Source organism: Candoia aspera, chromosome 1 (genome assembly GCF_035149785.1).
Source record: "Candoia aspera isolate rCanAsp1 chromosome 1, rCanAsp1.hap2, whole genome shotgun sequence".
Lineage (NCBI taxonomy): Eukaryota > Metazoa > Chordata > Lepidosauria > Squamata > Boidae > Candoia > Candoia aspera.
The window spans coordinates 177,110,269-177,129,025 of NC_086153.1; the positions used below are offsets into that span (position 1 = coordinate 177,110,269).

Sequence of the window (18,757 nt, forward strand, 5' to 3'; positions counted from 1 at the left end):
GCAAATGCCTCTTTTTATCTCACAAAACACCTCACTAATTGATTTGATTTAGTACACTTTTTACAAAAGACCGTAACGTTGATATTCCCTTCACAGGTTTCATTAACCATCTTCCACTCCAAATTTATAGAAATTGCCTTTCAGGTTTTGTGCTGTCTGTTAAATATGTCCACACAGCCATAAAATCCCAGGAAAAAAATGTTACCAAAATATAATGCATTCATATATTTGTACACTCTAGCAGGGACATCAGCAGGAGGGTTAACAACGTCAACATGGCAAGTGTGACCAGTGATTGAAAAATCAAGTTTTGGCAAAAGCAGTTACTGTATGTGCCGAAATCAAACTCCTTTAATGGTTTATACCACACGTGTTTTGTTAAGTCACAACAGGGTGGCATCCTTTTTAAAGACCCACCTGCAAATTCATAATACCTAGCAAAGTCAACATTCCAGTAACGTTCACCTGTTCAAAATGGTTGAGGACCAAGATCTTGTTAGCTCTTAAGTGGTAACTTACAAGGACACAACAAAGCTCCTGCCATTTAAAACTTAAGAAAGTTGAAGGCATTTTCTTTAGCTCAAATTCAGGCAGATCAACAGAGGCAGCAATTCAATGCTCCTGTTTAAAATCATGGCCCGGTCTGTCAATTATCTAACATGCAGGACAGCCTGGCTCCCCCACTATCAAGATGGGTACATTCTGCATCTGAACACCCCCAAATCTCCAGAGAGGCTTATCATCTGCTTACCCACTGGAGTAGAATTGCTAAATAAATAAAAATTAGAAGATTAGTTAACCAAATGAATCTGCCAGGTTATGGGCCCTTCAGGCAAGCCGTTCATAATATCCTACACAGAGCGCTTAGGAAAAGGCTGAAATAGGCTTAATTTAAAACGAACTGAACTACTACACCCCCAGCCAAATATTAAGTGTAGTTCCCCCACTCACCCCAGTTCTAGTGCCAATTCTTGCCATACTTGAGGGATCTTCAATAATTTTGGGTCAATGAGCTTATTGGAACTACAAGCATATTATGTGTATTATCACAAAATGCCTGACAAGATAAGCACACCCTGCCTCCTCCTCTGGCTCTCAGACTGCTCTCTGCTACCCCAACTTGCTTTTTCTAATCAGATCAACTCTCAATTGTGTGTGTGTGTGTGTGTGGTGGGGTGCCTTTGAGTCAGTCTTGACTCCTGGGAACTGCCTGGACTGGTCCCTGCAGTTTTCTTGGCAAGGTTTTTCAAGAGTAGCTTGCCATTAACTCCTTCCCACAGCTGAGAGGGGGACTGGCCCAAGGTCACCCAGCTGGCTTTGTGCCTCAGGCAGGACTAGAACTCACGGTCCCCTGGTTTCTAGCCTGGTGCCTTAACCACTACACCAAACTGGCTCTCTTAATTAACAAACAGTGTACTGGGCTCTATTTTTTATTAGTGCAGATTTTTTTTTACACTGAAGCAGAAACAAATCTTTTTGTTCAAAAAGGGGCAGGCTGCAAAGAAGGTTGAAGCTGGAAGTATGAGGAATGTACTTTGTTAACATGGCCACAGAGGGCAATTTTTCTTTTGAAGAACCTCCATTAGGAAAGTAGATCCTCAGCTACATCTGCATTCTAGGATAGAATTGGAGGAAATTTCCTACAATTGAGAATTTTTTTTCTATCCTGTATGAACTTTGAGCAAGACAAGAGCTTCAGATAACGCTGCATGTGATCAAACCATTTTAAGCAAGACCAATCACGCCACTTTTGGACAACTCATGCCCAACTCTTCTTTGAAAACAAATCCAACTTTCCACTATCACAATTTAAGTGCAGGTTACATAGTACTCTTCCGTAGGAAAAAAGCATATAGGAAGCCAAATGTTAACATCATACATGAATTAACCAATTTCTATACATCTTCAATCAGAATATGATGAAAGGATGTCATCTCATGCTTTGAATTAGGTTATGCTGTAAGTTAAAAACCCAGCAGTTGCATTTGGTCACTATGTTAAGGGTTGGTTTATTGGTGGCTCAGAATACTGAGTCAATCCAGCCTCTTGGATAAGTTTACGACTCCATGTATTGTGTGAACACAGAAAATGGAGTAAGTCAGTATTCAGGCTAAGCATGTTCAGTGAACACAGCCAGTGATTTTTTTCACTTGTAGCAAGGATATCTGTTCCACAACAAACAAGTTGTTGTTAGGAAGGCAATGTATCAGTTTGTTAATTTGGGAGACATAAACAGAACCTATAAAAAGATTCTACAATCTTCAGATTCTGAGCCTAAAATGCTAACAAGCAAGTTAATTCTAGCAGTGTGCAAAATGTTCTGAATCAAACAGCTTCAAGCTCAAAAAACCTGCTTTGAATTTAAAAGAATTCAATTTAGGCCATTCTGCAGTCTGAAAATTGTGAGGTGCATTATGAATAAAATCAATTTCTTTAAAGTCAATTTTTTAGCTAGAACCTTCAGAAAACATTTTTTCCTCCTTGCCTAGCATTCTCAGAAGTAGAGCTGGTCACTGCAAATCATTTCTGTACAGTGCTCAATTACACACAAAGATTTAATCTCAAATTACTTGTGTGTTCACTAAGAGCAAGGAATATTGTTATTCTATTGAGAAACAGCTCTTAATTCTGCAAAGAAGCATTTTTAAGGGCTGTCTAAAACAGTGCAAGAGTATCAAAACCAAGAAGCTGAAAGGAAAGAAGGTGGTAATGTAGGAATTCGTTCTTGCTTCAGTCTAGTTTTCTTTCAAACAAAATCAAACAAATGTGGCTTCTAGATTTTGGATACTTGTACAGTTTAATCTGCAAACAGAATTTTATAACAAATTTCATTTTCCATGTCTACTGTAAACCTTTATAGAAAACCCAGGGGTAAAATGAATTTAAGTTGTGGAAGGCCTTAAATTATGTTACAGTAGAAAATACAGGAGGTAGAATGTAACTGAAAGGACTAATGCAATGTTAGAATCAAATCTAGAGCTCCTGTAAGCTACTAACACATGGTTTTAAAAACCTAATTTCTGTGTTTTCTAAGGACCCTAGAAAATGCAAACATAAATTTGCTATGAGAGCCCTTATATCATGCTTGATAAAGGGAGGTAGGGTGTAAGAATCAGAAGGACACAAAACATGACGTTTTATCTACAGTTCCTGTTTGCTTTACTGTTGACATTTTGACAACTTAGTCACCTTCTTCAGTTTCAGACTCCGATTCTGAAAGACAAAACAAACAAAGTATTTCACCATGAGGCTGTTTTGTGATATTCAGGGCACCTAATAATTAATAGTTTAATAACAGCAGGGCTACTTACCTTCCTCCGCATTTTTGAGCCATTCTACGAACTTTTTCATTTGTTCCAGAAAGACACTCTTTCCTTTGGCAAGGTGCGCATCTTTATACCATTTGAGGATGGGTTCTTCACTGAGCACCTCAGCTGTGGAAAACAAAGGGCTGTCAGGCCACACATCTCACTAACACATCTCTCTGCCTACTTTCTAGGTCAGGCAAGACTTTTTCTATAGCAACCCAATATTTGCAGAAGTGACTCCTTGTGACAAAAAAGAAAGAACGGTCGTTTTCTTCAAGACACCAAAATAACAATCTCAGAAAAGACACCCAGCTATCACAAATTCTATATTAAAATGAGCTACTGGAGATCCCTTCACAGAGTTACTAAAAAAACAACATGCAGTTGAAGCAAATGCCGTACTGTTAAGAATAAAATGGGTTTATTTTACAAGTCATTTGACAAATATTCTTACAATCTGAACAGCAACTTATGGCATCTGATGGCAAGGAATCTTAACAGTGGCTAAATCAGGAGGCATTTCTTTCATTTTCTGCTGGACCTTCAAGAAGCTCCTCTTGAATGTATTATAATGAGCACAGGCATTTCTCCCTACACTTACAGTGTTCTCTAATTCTCATTATTTTGTTCTCTGCACAGTCCTCAAAATCAAATACTGGCTTTAGTTCCTCACAACTTTCTCCTTCAGAATGCCTCTGAATATCATTTTGCACAGTGCAAATCGTTCCAAACATTCAGAAGTGTTCCATTAGTCCAAAGACATTCAAACCTCTGCATAGCAGTTGGCAAAACTTGCCATCCTGGGCATGGAATGGTTAAGTGATCTCCAAAATGTTCTAGTTTTCTCACCAAATGCAGCAATAGGGCTGTTCTGGAGCTGTTTGTTCATTTCTGGCAATAAAGTGCTTTGTCTTGTTCCATATATGGTCCAAGAAGCCTGTTCCTGGTGTCATTAATTTGAATTCTGTTTCTACCATGAACTCTTTCTATAATTATCTCCACAGTATAACTTCTCTAATGAGGGCTGTAATTATTATAAATAGGTAACATGGAAAGCAGTTTGAATACTTAAACTCAACACAGCAATTCTGATTTTACACTCTATTATAGTGATTCTATGACCAACTTAAACTTCTCTGAAGTTTTTGTCACCAGCAATACTGGATATTTATTTATATTAAGGATGCATATGCCAGAGTTCTGTCATTTCATTTTAACTTTTTGTAAAAGATAAGAACAAATTAAATTCTTCATCAAGATCAATGGTGGACAATTCATGGACTATATGCAATGCCCCTCCCTCACACTTTTTTGCCTCCCTAGAAAATGTACCAATTTTAGCATCCAACTGCTAAGAAAGAAAAGTGGTATTTTTTACACCCCCCCATGGGTAACCCTTTATTTAGGTTTAACAAACTAAATAAAGACAAAAGACTCCACCCCCCACAAACAGCTCCTTCTGGAAATTCTAATCCCATACGCTTCCAAGCTATCATACCCTTAAAACCCCATCCCAGATGATCAGCTCTTAACTTTCCCAGTATACATTTATCTACGTAGTTTTAAAAATTTGTTCAAGACCAGCAGTACATCAGGAAGAAATTATGTAAAGGGGCTCAGAACTATGTCCATCAGTATAACCTCAAAGCTTGTACAGAATGAGATCAAATTGGAAGGGGGGGGGTAAAAAATTCAGTATGGGCTGGATCCAACTAGGGGTTATGGAGAAAAAAAATCCCCCAGTGCCCGCTAATGGAGGGCAGTCAGGTAGTGTCTCAGAATGGTGCTGGCTTCTCCATTCTAAGCCTTGCTCGTGTGACTTGAAATTGAGCTTCTATTAAGGAATTGGAAAGAATTCCAGAATCCATGCTTTGCATGCTTTCCCTACCTTGTTTTAAACTGGAAGAGGGCTGGATATGCCAGCAGGTTACAATCCTTCCCGTTTTCAGTCAGAGACCAGAAGCATTGGGGGGAAGGGGACTTCATTTTGCAGCAGATTTAAACTTTCAGATTAATTGTAAAAAAAAAAGTGGGGGGATTTTAAATTAGGTGAAGGGAAATAGTCTGGCAAGAGAGGATGGGAGTTTTCATCAACATCTAGAGACTCACAAGTTGACTACCTCTGTTTTTTAAGATGCATGATAAGATATACTATTTGTGCGGCTGAGGCTGGTTTTCAATATAAGAATCCAAAGTAGAGAGAGTAGAATCCAGCATGCCCCCCTTCTACAAACAGAAGGATTTCTTTCAGAGGCATCTGCTGAATCAAGAGGGAAGCCTGATGTCATTATTCTCTTCTACTGAAGCTGCCCCCCACCCAAGGATTTGGGACCTCCTGGAACAGTTTTTAGGAAAAGGAGAAATAATCACTGTGTTCTTTTTTCCCAGCAGAATATTTCTATGAGTGAAGTTCTGCTCACAGGAATTCTGGATTCCACTCAGAATATATAAAAATCTCCATTCCGCTGGGAAATGCACTGCAATCAGCACAAAGATGCCAAGACAAAGGTATTCTTTGTGCCTTGGTTAATTGTGGGGAAGTGCTCTAAGGAAAGGTCACAGTCAGGACCAGAAATATTGGAGCAAGGATGACTGTTTTGGCATTTGGCCTCTGTACACCACCACATTGAAGTTGAAAGGAAACACACCCAGATGGGAGCAAAGTCAGGACTTTCAGCTGTAATGCAAGGGGTTTGACCAAAGTGGGGCACTAACCATTCAGGAAGTACAGCCAGTGGCATACACGCACCGTCGTTGGTGGCTCATAAGTAATGGAACAAACCAACATCATGACAAACATAAGGATCGCCTTTTAATACCTGGATGAAAATCCTTTGCAGTTAATGACTGCCTGAAGTCTGGAACCCTTGGACATGACCAGATGCTGAGTTTCCTCCCTCGAGATGCTTTGCCAGGCCTTTACTGCAGCTGCTGCTTGTTTGTGGGTCTTTCAGTCTTGTCTTCAGTAAGTGAAAAGCATGCTCTATTGGGTTGAGATCAGGTGACTGACTTGGCCATTGAAGAACATCCCACTTCTTTGCCTTGAGAAATTCTTGGGTAGCTTTTGCTGTATGTTTTGGGTCATTATCCATCTGCAATATGAAGCAGCGTCCTATCAGTTTGGCAGCATTTGGCTGAATCTGAGCAGAACGTATAGCCCTATATACACTTCAGAATTCATCCTGCTGGTTTTATCAGCAGTCAAGTCACCAATACACACCAGTGACCTGGTTCCATTGGCAGCCATACATGCCCATGCCATAACACTGCCTCCACCGTGTTTGACAGATGATGTGGTATGCTTTGGATCATGAGCTGTTCCTTTCCTTCTCCATACTTTTCTCTTCCCATCATTCTGGTGCAAGTTAATCTTGGTTTCATCAGTCCAAAGAATCTTCTTCCAGAACTGGGCAGGGTTTTTTAGGTGTTTGCTGGCAAAGTCTAATCTGGCTTTTCTGTTCTTGAGTGTTACCAGAGGTTTGCACCTTGTTGTGAAGCCTCTGTATTTACATTTTCATAAAGCCGTCTCTTGACTGTAGATGTTGACAATGACTTGCCTACCTCCCCAAGAGTGTTTTTGACCTGGCTAGATGTTATGAAAGGGTTCCTCTTCACCATGAGCAGAATTCTGCAGTCATCCACTTTAGTTGTCTTCTGTGGTCTTCCAGGCCTTTTGCTGTTGCTGAGCTTGCCAGTTAATTCCTTCTTTTTCGGGATGTTCCAAACTGTTGTATTGGCCACTCCCAATGTTTCTGCTCTCTCTCTCTGATGGGTTTATTTTGTTTTCTCAGCCTAATGATGGGCTCCTTCACTCGCATGAACACCTCTCTGGACCTCATGTTGAGAGTTCCAGTGAACAGCTACCAAATACAAATGTAACACTCAGAACCACCTCCAGGCCTTTTATCTGGTTGATTGGTCATGGGGTACCCAGGAAGCAGGCCACACCTGGCCATGCAGCTGCTTGTCAGCCATTTGTTCCTTTACTTATGAGCCACCAACGATGGGTGTGTGTGTATGCCACTGGCTGTTACTTCCTGAATGGTTCGTGCCCCACTTTTATCAAATCCCTTGAATGACAGCTGAAAGTCCTGACTTCGCTCCCATCTGGGTGTGTTTCCTTTCAGCTTCAATGTGGTGGTGTACAGAGGCCAAATGCCAAAACAGTTATCCTTGCTCCAATATTTCTGGTCCCGACTGTATATTTCACAGACTCCCTGGCTGAGTTGTGTCCCATACAGTGACACTTAGCACAAAAGCGAGGCATTAATCCCTAGAGCAACACATTACATCTGATAATTATCTTGTTATAAAAGAGGCTGTACTAGGTTATGAAGACTGAATTATTTAACCTCTACAGCTTTCTACAAACTTAAAGCCTGGAATAATTTGCAATAATTTGCAGCCTCTGAAATAAGAGGCTGCAAATACATTCTCCTTGCAGATAAATGCCTGGTTCATCAACATCAGAAACCAGTATTATATGTTAACTTGCTCTGCTTTCAAAAGAGACAGGTTCATATATTACCTTTGTAGAAGAGCACCACTATTTTTGGGAAGGCTTTCATGAAATGGATGTTGTCGTAACAGTACTCTTGAATCTTCAGCAACAGTGTCAGTTCAGACTGACCTTGGGTTGTAAAGGCAGCAAGAAGAGGGCTGTATTGCTGAAAAGACAGGAGAAGCCTTGTCATAATTTCCTACCTTGCATTTAAACATTTGCTTCATCTTAGCCATGGAGAATAAAGATGAGTTATTCAAAAATTAATATCCTCTTAAGAACTAAGGTAAGCAACATCAAGTTAGCTGCAATGCCTTACCCCATTCTTATGAAGAAAAAAATTAATATTGTCAAGAAATGCACAGCATCTTAGAAAGAAACTTTGGATGCTGAAGAACAGCATTAAGCCTAATTTTTAAAAACAAACTTACTCTGAAAAAAAAATCACTTCAGGAAAACTTCAGACAGAACCTCCTGAAACGTCCATCCACAGTTGTAATCAAAATTATTCAACCCCCATTGCAAATCAGGTTGATTGTCAAAATGTACAGACTTTCAGCTGTTTGCAATGAACAAATCAAACAAAAGCAATTGAAATAGCAGAACACAACAAATGCTTCAAGTGGTGTCCCCAAATTCAACTGAAAATGCAACTTATAATGACATCTCCAGTCTCAAAATTATTCAACCCCTTCATGGCAAGCATCTTCAGTACTTAGCAGAGCACCCTTTTGCTGTTACGACCTGCTGTAAACAAGATGCATAGCCAGACACCAACTTCTGGCAGCATTCCTAAGGAATCGTAGCCCATTCCTCATGGAATGTCTATACATTTTGACAATCAACCTGATTTGCAATGGGGGTTGAATAATTTCGATTACAACTGTATACATACTGTACATACATATGTGTGTGTGTGCACGTGTACACACACACACCTGCAATAGACTGAAAAAAATATTTAAAAGCTAATCCTATACCTTCAAGTGCTTGATGGCTTGTTCTGCGACGAGCTCCTCTTTTTTGTTCCATTCCACAGTGCTCATTACACTAGACCAGATGATGCCAATTACAGTCTGCTCTGATATGTTGTTTTTCTTCATTTCTTCCTTGACGTACGGTATGATCTAGGCAAGCAAGATTAGCATATTAGCCTTGTCCAGGCATTTTTCTGAATGTAATGAGCTCAAACTGGACTTTAATTGAGGCTCGCTATGTGAGTGAGAATCCATATCAAGCAAGGTCCTGGACACTACTGACCACTGTACTCAAGTCCAAGTAAATCTGAATACAGCTTCCACTTTGACCTGCTACCTGAATGTATGGATATATGTACAAGGAGGAGTGTTGGACTGCACATTTTGTCCCTATTTTGGTTTGCCATGCAAATACCAAAATGGGGGGCTTGTCTCTCACCTTTGTATTATTCTTTATTCAAATTTAACTCTGTGCTGGAATAACAACTTTATTTAACAAACATATCTAAGTATAAGCAAATTTAGCAAGTATGCTCAACATAAAAACCACCACTCATTTTGAGCTGCTATTTTGATCTGCTATTGAACACCACACAAATATCAAACTCAAGGCTAAAAGAGTGTTCTTTTTCCCTAAAACAATTTTTCTATGCACTTTCCAAGGCAGGTCAACAGCTAGGAACATCTAGAAAGTTTAGAACATTAATTCTAAATACAAACATAGCCATCTGGCTTTCCTCCATTGCCATGAAAGAACTATTAAAACCAAACCCATCAGGAGTGGACCACAATCACTGGTCTGAGACATACCGTTAACAATAGCCAAAAGAGTGGTGGAATGCTTTGGATTTGATTCCCAAACGTTGCTTTGGAACACAACTGCAGCGATCCTGAGAAAGAGAATCTTTCTCCGTGCCAAAGCGCTTTTACAGAAGCAAACCCAAACTACTGCATAGCCATATTAGCCAATTCTTAGGAAGCAGACTGGAAGGAACTAGTTATGCCACAACCCTTGCTAAAAGGAGGCAAAGAGCATTCACGTGAGATTGCCTTTCAGACAATCTTCATGCAATTGCTTTCTGCTGACATATTCATTATACAGTACAGGAATGCTAAAACAGTACCAAGGAGGGAGTTATGTATGGATAGCATCAGGATTCCATGCCAATGGACAGCTACCATTTGGGTTCTTGTGAAGAGGTTAATACCTGCACTTTTCATAAGATCGGCCCCAAATATTTCTATAGCTCATATTCAGCCAAGGAGACTACTGAAATGTTCTAGGGGGGCACAGAATATCACTTCCTTCCATTGACAGTGGCTGAACTTAGCCCTCCACAAAAGTGTTTGATAGCATGGAATCAGACTGAACAAATTAGATCTCCCCCATGATTGGGCTCAAATGTGAAAGGTTAGCTTCGGATAATAGTAGTACTAAAGAGGAGGATGAACACAAAAGTAAGCAGATTTCAAATTACAATTTAGACAAAAAAAACGTGGGTGTTGTGGAGAAAGCTGGTAGCCTAACAATACAATGATACATAATGTTATGCATACAATTATTTACGATGAACTATTCTTTCATTATGTTTCTGAACAGAAAATGTTTGCAGAAGTAATATACTAGCAACAATCTTAATACTTAAAAAGTAAAGGTGCCCCAAAGCTGCCCTCACATTCTGGTGGCTACATCCATCCAGTTTTCTGGGAGTAGTTTGCCATTACCTTCTTCCCGGATATATTTTCAGCTTCTCAGTCTAACAGCCTTGAGATTCCCAGGAAGACCTTTGTCCAAGTACTAACCAAGTCTGACCCTAGTTAGCTTCTGAGATCAGCCAAGACTGGCTAGGTGTTTCTTAGCACTTCTCAGTAAAACACAATCTTTTACACAGGGAAGAAGTTATTTAATCAAACATATTTGACAAATCTTAAGAATCTAACTCACCAAAACAATGCTCAGTTTAAAAAATGCTATTTTCATTATTCTGGTAGTTCATTAAGATCTTACTGAATCCAACTTGTCAGCTAAATATACTTACATCCTTAAAGGGATCCCCTCGTGACATCTGCTCTTGAAGTTCTTTCTGCAATTCTTTACGAGCCCCTATGCACTGCTGGTTCCGAACATATTCAGAAAGTTCCTTCAATCCTGCATCAGTGAAGTATTTTGTAAAATGTTCAAGGCTTTGCTTGTTGGCTGGAAAGAGTTCCTGAAACATATTTTTTTGCAAACATTGATTAAGGAACTATACTTGGAAGCAAAGCATTAGTGCTTAACACAAAGATTCTTCCTTGTTTGATGCATGGAAATATTCAAAATAAAATTAATTTTCCTATCTGCTCAGAAGGTAGATATGAGGAGTCACGTATCTTAGTTTTTAATACTATACTTTTTCCTATCAAGTTCTCCTGTGGTCCACACTATGTCAAAACCTGCGTTATAAATTCAACTCCAGATTTATCAAATGTACCCAAATGCCAAAACCAGAGTGAGATGTAATGAAGGCACCAAATTCAGAAGATCTTTTTATTATGCACTGGTGAATTAAACTATCAGTTGTCCTTCAGGCATGAACCTATGAATCCAGGACAATCACTGTGTAGTAGAAAGGGAACCTGGGTACCCCTGAAAGCTAAAAATAATATTCTTGGTAAAGACCAATACTTTACTCTCTGCTTGGGTAACAGAAGTTCCACTTTGACTATAGAACACTATTTACTTACCATCAGCCTATTGTCCATATTGACTTTACGAAGGCTAGCAGCCACTGCATTGATATCTTTTTCATTTATCCATGATTTGAACAGTTTTACTGCAAAGGCTGCTGAAACACCTGCATAGAGAATTGTACAATTACTTTTTAATACTCTACAGTAGGAACATGCATAATCCAATCCTTCCACAGGCTTTCCAAGTTTTCTCCTAAACAACTAATACATTTAGATCATGGAGCTCCTCTTCACGCACTAGTACTTACAGTAGGCTTTTCGAGAGGAAAATGTCAAGGTGACAGTCTCAATAATACAAGTCAATGTCAGGATTACACTGAGAATAAATTCAACAGCGTTTGCTTCATTGTAACCAAAACACATACAGAGCCTGCTGCCTGCAGGAGCTGAGGATCTTAAAATCATTTAAAAAATATAATAATATGTAATGAATTGAGACTAGACAAATTTCTATTGGCGAGGAAGCAAAATACAATGTTCCCTGGCTTCAAGTGCTATTTAAAGTTATTTTTATTTTTTGCCCTTTTCATATTTCCGTTGCTTCTTATGTTCAAATGTGGAAGCAATTTTAGGTTTAAATAGAATGCATGATCACTGAACATACTATGAAAACAGAGTGGAAGAAGCCACATCAGAGACAAGATTTCTGTAGTTACCTTCTTTAACAAGATTCTCGTTATACAGGCTGTTGAGAATTGATGCATTAAGTGTCCCATTGGCCAGAAGAATACCCGTCAGCATGGCCAGTTTGTTCCGCTCAGATTCAGAAAAACCTTTCAAGAAGAGCAGCAACTGCAAGAGGAAATATGGTAAGAAGCATTTTGAAATAAATGAGATACTGAAACCATTCCTGATTACTACTACAATATTATAAAGGATTTTATATGGGAATCATCAAAAGACCACCACTTTTCTGCATTAAAATGCTTAAAAGACAACATTTGTAATTAACCATTTTCTCACTCGCTCTTTCAATGTACACCCCCGCCCCAGCAAAGTAAAGCTGTTACAAAGCAGGTGAACCATTTTTTTTTCCTTTTCAGATTGAAAACGACCAGCAGAGGCAGACAGACTAACACTACTTGCTTATTTATATAAATAATCCATTTTTTTTGGCAATATAAGGTAAAAATCTAGTTTTCATTGAATACCTTTTTAACTTCATCCTCAAAGCCTTTTTCCAGGTATTTGTATCGCCTGATCAGCTTGTTAAAGACCTATAAAATAAATGAAAATGATCCGGCTTAAGAAATAAAACGCTCAAGTACCAACCATTTATAAAAGTTAATTTTTACTATACAAATGTATCATACTGTAGAAAGGTAGGATCAAGAAAAGAGTAAGATAAAACACACGAACCTGAGCAAATGCTTGCATTGTTTCTAGGTCTTCTTGTGCAGCAAACACACAGACATCTGTGTGCATCATGTCATCTGCCAGGGTACCACCTGGGGCTATTAAAAATTGATATTTCAATTACAAGAAAAGCAACTGTATTACAATTTGTTTTGGTCTACAAGATCATCTTTGTTAAAACAGTCAAACTTTAAACAATACATATTACACTGAATTTACTGCAAATAAAATTCATTTATCTAGGATTGGGTAGGCAAATGAACCTGATCCTTATCTTAAAGCATTTTTGGAGAACGCTGAAAGCCAACTGAGAGCTTTGTTCAGACCCAGTCTGAGCCAGGATTCCTCTTCCAACAGCTATGTTAAAATGATCACACTGCAGCATATATTGCCTCTATTCTATATTTTGTTTTGAACACCACAATCACTCTCAAATTTTATATATGTACAAGCAATTCTGAAAAAACAATCAGAATGTTTTTACAGTGCATCCATGTGTTCATAGTCCGAACAGCCAATAAAAATATACTTGCCCAGCATTCCACCAGCCACCAGAATGTCAAAGAGTGTCTCTGCATAGCGGCGATAATCAAGTTTTGCTCCAGAAGCATCAAGGAATTTTGCTACTGCTTCCAAATCACTGCCAGTTTCATTTAAACCTTGAATAATGCAGTCCTGAAACTGAGTGGGGTCAAACCTCTCTTTTTCATCTGCAATAAATAATACTGTAAATGTTTCTGAAAAGAAAGTCAGAATACTTGGAGTTATTCATTTCAGGCTGAGAAACAGATAAGCCAAAAGAAAAGTCAAGGATCCCACAGAAGCCACAAGATCTTGGACTTAATGAGCGGCTGACGTGTGCTGCAAATCCAAAGCCACCACCCTCTTTGAGAGTTTAAAATGGTAAGAAAACAGTGTGCAAACTGTGTTAATTCACTACGTGACAGAAGTCAACACAGCCTCTGGCAGAAGTGAGACAGCTTCCCTAATTCAGTGTGGGCGCACAAACTCAATTCATGATGTTTCATTGTAAGTTATGTAAAACTATGACAAATGTTGATTCAAAGTAATATATAGTCCTATGTTGCCTATTTAAAGTACACTGTTGAATTCAATGGGACTCATTTCCAGACTGATGTGTCCAAGAACTACATTACTGAAGAGAGACACCTTTTAAAATAATTGAAGTTTCAGCTTATTTTTATTTTTAATTAGAATTATTTTTATGTTACCTATTCAAGCCATTCTAGGTAGTTTATGTTTATGACTTTGCATCAGAAAATGCTTTCCTTGCTTTGTCCTGAGCAAATGTTTTCACCTTGTAAGTCTGCAACACAATGACTGTTTACAAGTTTGCATTCCTGTGATTTAAGCATACTATGTACTCAGTTGACACTATGTCACAGAAGCCAATGTATATAACCAGAAACTTTTCAAATGTAGCTCTCACATTTGTAAGCTCAAAGCTAAGTAGTTTGGAGAAAAATTAAGACAACCAGAAATGGTTTATATTAAATAGAATAATAGAAATTTGGATAATAAGTAAATAAACCTCTCCCCAAATTCTGCTGCCAGGCACTGAGGCAGTACAGAAGTTTCATTCGTAAACATAATGACACCACGTAAAGATAAAGCCCGCATCTCTTGTAATTATGAACAGAATCAGGTTTGTTCTCTTGTCCCAGCACCCAATCTCTCTCTCACGGCACCTCCATATATGATAAAATTAAGTATGCTTTATTTCTACTTGTAGAAAATGAAACAAATACAGTATGACCCTGATTAAGTCTTTCCTCAGATTGCCCAATCATTCTGTTAATTGGCAATCAACTTCTTTCTTGAAGGAGAAGTAAAAATGCACATTAATTTCCTCAAATATTGATTCCATTAACTTAACAGGCTTGTGTGAACATGAAATATAACACATGAAATATAACTGTCAGACTGAAGACTGATTAAAAATCAGTAACTGGGAAACAGGGAAGAATGGGATCACTGAATCATTACCTTTAAGGTTTTAGGTGGAATATATTAATAAATGTTTAATTAGTAATAAGGAAAAATATGGAGAAGCTAATCCTATGGTTACTACTACGTATACATATAAGTGTTTTTAATAGGTCTAACAGAAAGGAAGGATAAATGGACAAAGACTCAAGAAGATTCACCAGCAAAACCAACAGAAGGACATATTACAAATCAATCTTTACACTGATATGCTAATTTGTAAGGGATAAAAACAAACTGGTTGAACAGGCATATGATTACCCTTACCTCTTTTCCTAGTTTTAAAACGCTGGCCTGATAGCGTTGGCTTTTGCTGCTTTTGATTATTCATAAAAGACACCCTGTGGAAGCAACAAATTGAAGATACACTGGTTAAGGAGATAATCCTCAAGGACTTAAGAAAGATTTTGGTCAAGACATTTACTACCTATTGGCAGAATAATAACACATCAGAATACATAACAAGTTTTTCCCATTACCAAAATTTCCATGTCTATATTACCATTAAAAATGGGTACTGAGCCACATATTTATATTTAAAACTGGAACAGTAACTAGAAACAAGTTTGTTAACTGCAAACCACCAATTTATGTAATACATAGTAGCCAAGGTGGCAGGTTTATTATTGCATAACAAGTAAGAACAATTACATCTAATGTTATCTCAGGTTAATAATTCTTATTGCATTAAAGAGAACATTAGGAAGATCTCATTCCTATTCCAATTGAGAAAAGAAGCCGACTGTTTTTCTTTCTGGAGAACTGCAATGTTCACAGCAGCAATTAAAAGTCAAACTTTGCATTGGTGGACTTCTGATTAAGAAGGTATCTTGATAGTCAGCTCGTCTCCTGTCTTGGGAGGCTCACTTATAGCACAGTTCAGAGCAGCTGTATCTTTTCTATTGTGAGACTGGATATCAAAACTTTACTGACAGAGCATCCTAAGTACCAAATATGCTTTTTTACTGCCCTGTCTTAAGACAGCTTCCTCAAATGTCCTTCACTGAGTCATCACCTAGGAAGATGCTTTAAAATTAACTACTCTATTATAAACTGTTCTAGTTCACTGTCTGTTCTAGTAAATTCTATTACTACAAGTGCTATTAGTAGGAATAGGAGCAAACAGAAACAAGGCATTGCCATCTTCTGTCACTGTTGTTGTAACTAATGGGGGGGCTCTATCGTCACTATGGGTGTTGGGCAGAATGAGAAATTAGTGTGGTGATACCATCACACAAATGCTATGACCTATGTAACTGCAAGAGGCAAAGACTGCTATTCTTCTTGTAGACCAGTAGCAGGATCATTTGCTCAGTGGATGATGGGATTATCTGAACCTCCCTGATTAAACATTATAGCCATTTTCAAACAAGTTCCAGTGCTTTCATTTTGCATGCAAATCCTATTTTCTTTCTGTATAAGATATTTTTAGATTATAAACCAGAAAGCAGGGACTAATTTCCATCAATACCTAACTATTCTTTAAGGCTGAAAGGCAATGTATAAAAGCTCTTAAATAAGCTAATTAATACTGTAATGCAAGCTTTTCTTAACTGGTAATACTGTTCACACCCACTACAATCCATGAAATCTTGGGTGACTCAATCTGATGGATGAATCAAACTTTATCAGGTATATACTTTACATGAAAATTCCCTTCTCTCTTCTCTGACTAGTTCCAGCTATGGTTGTCCCAATTTCCAAGCTGTGGCACTATAGTTAGAGCAACTATGAAAATCACAACTGAAAACATGCTAGAAATTCAAATTCAGTGATATATGAAATAGTACTTTAACAATTATTTTACAGATTGAAGCCAAAATAATTATTTTTACAGTACTGAGGCCTGAAAATTAATTCAGGGCTGAGTTTTACTTTGAAATGAAGGGCTCAGTCTCAGTTTGTGATTTTATCAGTTCTCTGCATCAGCATGCAGACTGCAAATACACAGCTATAATACACTAAATATTCAACATTAATAAAAAGCACAAAAGATTTTAAGCCTCAAGAGGAGAGAAATAAATATGCTTGAGATTTTAGAATAACACCTGCATTAAGACAATTTTGCTAAATTCAGCCACCAGTGATTAATATTCATTAAATATTACAATGGAACTTCATTAAGGATTTGCACTAAAAGAAGCATGCACACTCCTAAATAATAATCACGCACAGTCAAAAATACAGGAAGAAACAAAATGTTTCATCAGAGTTCCACATCTTAGGGTGGAGCTATAAATCACAAATTAGGATTCCTGAGACAAGGGTGGGAGAGGGACAGCAAAAGAGGTAGTGAAATTAGCTGTCCCATTTCCAATGTTGATGGCAATGTTGGGGCCACAGAGTGAATTTCAACATGTCTCCCATGTCTTCCTCTTGACCTATAATAGGTACTGTATTTCTCCTTGAAACTGGAATGATGCTACATCAGGAAGCAGGGCTATTTCTTGGTAATCTTGGGAAAACAAAATGATAGTAGAGCAGAGCAGACCAAGACTGATTTCCCCTTCTACTCTAAAACTGGATAAAACACTCCTATTTTGTACCCTATAAATGGGGACATTAAGCGGGGGGGGGGGTTCAATACTTTAACCCCCCCCCCCGCTTAATGTCCCCATTTCAGTGATCACCTAGGAAGAGTTTGGGAGACAAAGCCATTTCCTACAAGCTCCATTTGCAACTCTTCTGGGTAAGTATTAAATATTCATCTCTCCCCATTTTGGTTTTTTAGTTTACTATTAAAGGGAAAATGTAGTCATATACACCTCGATCACTAAAAAAGAGCAATCTACGTTGAGGGTCATCTGTCATATATACGTGCTGGGGAAAAAAGGTTAATAATCACGTTAAAAGAGAGCGCCTAGAGAAAATATTTAGATTTCTTGCGTTGGTGATCAAGTTACCACTAGGCTCCGCCTCCTCCAGGTCCGCCCAAGGAGCCTCGGGAGACCTGGCAACCTTCCTTCCCACTACATTACACCCCGCACCACGGAAGAGCAGCCGTATTATGTGGCGCTTCTTCTTTACTCTTTTCTTCCTAGCGTAGCTGCCTAGGGTGGAAAAGGGGTACGGCGCCCTTCCCATCTCCCTCCCTGGATTCGTCTTCCCCAGCGCTCCCTCGTCCTCTTCCTTCCCTTCGTCCTACCCACCGAGCCCTCCGGGCGGAGGCGGCCGCTGCTGTAGGAGGTGGAAGCGATGGCCGAGGGAAGGGGGATGTCTCTCGCAAGCGCCGCCACGGCTAGGCTAGAGTCCCGCTTGTCCCTCCCGGCCACCGCCGCCGCAGCCGCCGCCGCCGCGGGTCTCTCCCCCGCAGCGGCGGCGGCCGCGGCGTCACCAACCAACAGAGGCCGCGGCTTTGTTACCCGCCAGGTCAGGCCAGGCCAGGCCAGGCCAAGCCAGGCCAGAGGACGTGGGGGAGGGGGGAAGAGGCCCGACTGGCGCGGCCGTTACTGTCCAGTCGTGTTCCGAACGGCCCCGCGCCCGCTCACCCACCCCTTCTCGAGCCTCACCGACTTTTAAGGCAGGAAAGGAACGTCCAAGGAGCACGAGCTTTACCAGCGACGCGAGGAGGACGGAGAGGTGGCTTGAGGCAGTAGTATCTTCAGTCTCCTCCCCCTCAACCTCCCGCGAGAAGTAGAGACGACGCGAGAACTTACGGAGGAGGCCCACCCTCCCGGGAAAAAACATTCGTGCCTGCGTCAGCGATGTGGGGGTGGGGAAGGTGACGTGTAAGAGGGACCAGATCTAGCCTCTAATCAGCAGGCGCGCCTGGTTTGTGACTTTCCCGCAATGGGACGAGGAGATACAGCAAATTCTGGTGCTGTTTTTTTTTCTTGACAACTCCCTGCAGTCTTCTTGGCAAGATTTCGGGAGTGCCT

At 39.5% G+C, this 18,757-nt stretch overlaps 2 protein-coding genes across 5 annotated transcripts in view; one reads left to right on the top strand and one right to left on the bottom strand.

Moving 5' to 3' along the window:
• Positions 1-18,757, top strand: part of CLK1 (CDC like kinase 1) — a 280,468-nt gene that overhangs the window by 10,032 nt on the left and 251,679 nt on the right. The window lies entirely within an intron of this gene.
• BZW1 (basic leucine zipper and W2 domains 1) lies at positions 2,779-18,516 on the bottom strand. Of its 4 annotated transcripts, none has more exons than XM_063318003.1 (12): positions 18,389-18,516; positions 15,147-15,220; positions 13,406-13,582; positions 12,876-12,970; positions 12,668-12,733; positions 12,173-12,308; positions 11,511-11,620; positions 10,826-10,996; positions 8,790-8,936; positions 7,837-7,975; positions 3,312-3,434; positions 2,779-3,213 (listed from the first exon to the last, which is right to left on the bottom strand). In XM_063318003.1, exons 2-12 carry the CDS (start codon positions 15,208-15,210, stop codon positions 3,182-3,184), a joined length of 1,260 nt encoding a protein of 419 aa, XP_063174073.1. In that variant the 5' UTR covers positions 15,211-15,220; positions 18,389-18,516; the 3' UTR covers positions 2,779-3,181. The 4 variants fall into 4 exon arrangements, with proteins under 4 accessions (XP_063174073.1, XP_063174074.1, XP_063174075.1 ...); XM_063318004.1 differs by having other exon boundaries at positions 18,393-18,511; XM_063318005.1 differs by having other exon boundaries at positions 18,372-18,503.

Bases quoted from the DNA above. Each gene is read 5' to 3' on its own strand.
- BZW1 (XM_063318003.1), bottom strand. From the start codon at position 15,210: ATGAATAATCAAAAGCAGCAAAAGCCAACGCTATCAGGCCAGCGTTTT. The intron at 12,971-13,405 runs GCAAGTATATTT...AATTTTTAATAG, and splicing joins GGTGGCTGGTGGAATGCTGG to CCCCAGGTGGTACCCTGGCA. The intron at 11,621-12,172 runs GTAACTACAGAA...TTCTCTATGCAG, and splicing joins CGAGAATCTTGTTAAAGAAG to GTGTTTCAGCAGCCTTTGCA.